A 1,150-nucleotide genomic window follows, 5' to 3' on the forward strand; every position below is an offset into this window, starting at 1 on the left:
AAGTCAAGAGGAGAGCAGTCACATTCTGAGCTTCTTTTGTCTTAAAAGCTGTTGTGTTCATCCAGGAGGGGCAGATATATTTTTCTCTCACATTCATATATGTCCATAGACTTAGAAGAGAAAAAGTGTGTTCTTGACCCCTGGAGACTTCTGCTCCAGGGAAACCTGCTCCATTACTCCCATCCCCAATACTAACATCTTTTCTTCTTCCTTATCTGTCAAGCTGATACATTCAAATTTGCCCAAAAACATGCAAACAGTGCAGACCCTCGAACATCAATACAACATCAGCAAAGCGCTAATCATGCAAAGCCAGGCTGTCAACACAGACTATGAGCACAGCAGTTGGGACCGTGGCCATTTGAACCCCAATGGCCACCACAACACCCAGGACAGCAGGAATGCAGCCTTCACCCTCACCAACATAGTGCCCTTGAACGAAAAGCTCAACCGACATGCTTGGAAAAACTACGAGCAGCAAACAATGGCAAATAAAAGCAAGGACTGTCAAATCACCTATGTCATTGTGGGGGCTGTGCCTGGGAACTCCTCCATCTCCAGTGGGAGGGTTAATGTACCCAGCCACATCTGGTCTGGTGCCTGCTGCAGGACCAAGAACAACACCGTCAGTGCTTGGGCAGCCATTGCCGAGAACAACCAGGACCAGGTCTGGGATCTCACTCTGGGGGAGCTGGAGAACAGTTTGGCCCAGCTGTATGGGATGCAAAACGTTTCTCTCTTCCACAGTTCCTGTCCCCGTACAAACCCCTCACATCCTGGTTGTAAAAGGCGCAGGGGCTTTTCTCACATATCACAATATCACAGAATGCTTTGAGTTGGAATGGACCTCAAGAATCATCCAGTTCCAAACCCCCCTGCAATATAGCAGGGACACTAGACCAGGTTGCTCAGAGCCACGTCCAACCTGGCCTTGAACACTTCCAGGGATGGGGCAGACACAGCTTCTCTGGGCAACCTGTGCCAGGGCCTCACCACCCTCACAGGGAAAAATTTCTCCCTGATATGTACTCTGACCCTGCCCTCTGCCAGTTCAAAGCCATTCCACCTTCTCCTGACAGTTCATGCCCTTGTCCCTCTCCAACGGTCCTGGAGACCCTTTAGGTACTGGAATGGGATCTAAATTCTCCTC

The 1,150-nt window shown here is 49.7% G+C and overlaps 1 protein-coding gene across 1 annotated transcript; it reads left to right on the forward strand.

Moving 5' to 3' along the window:
- Nucleotides 1–227: 227 nt before the first annotated feature.
- LOC113979900 (endonuclease domain-containing 1 protein-like) lies at nucleotides 228–929 on the forward strand. Its single transcript, XM_027707179.1, has one exon. The coding sequence runs from the start codon at nucleotides 251–253 to the stop codon at nucleotides 833–835; it is 585 nt and encodes a 194-aa protein (XP_027562980.1). The 5' UTR covers nucleotides 228–250; the 3' UTR covers nucleotides 836–929.
- Nucleotides 930–1,150: the final 221 nt, after the last annotated feature.

The sequence above is a fragment of the Neopelma chrysocephalum genome, unplaced genomic scaffold (assembly GCF_003984885.1).
Source record: "Neopelma chrysocephalum unplaced genomic scaffold, ASM398488v2 Primary Assembly neopelma1_90364, whole genome shotgun sequence".
Lineage (NCBI taxonomy): Eukaryota > Metazoa > Chordata > Aves > Passeriformes > Pipridae > Neopelma > Neopelma chrysocephalum.

Coding starts and splice junctions, on each gene's coding strand:
- LOC113979900 (XM_027707179.1), top strand. CDS start 251: ATGCAAACAGTGCAGACCCTCGAACATCAATACAACATCAGCAAAGCG.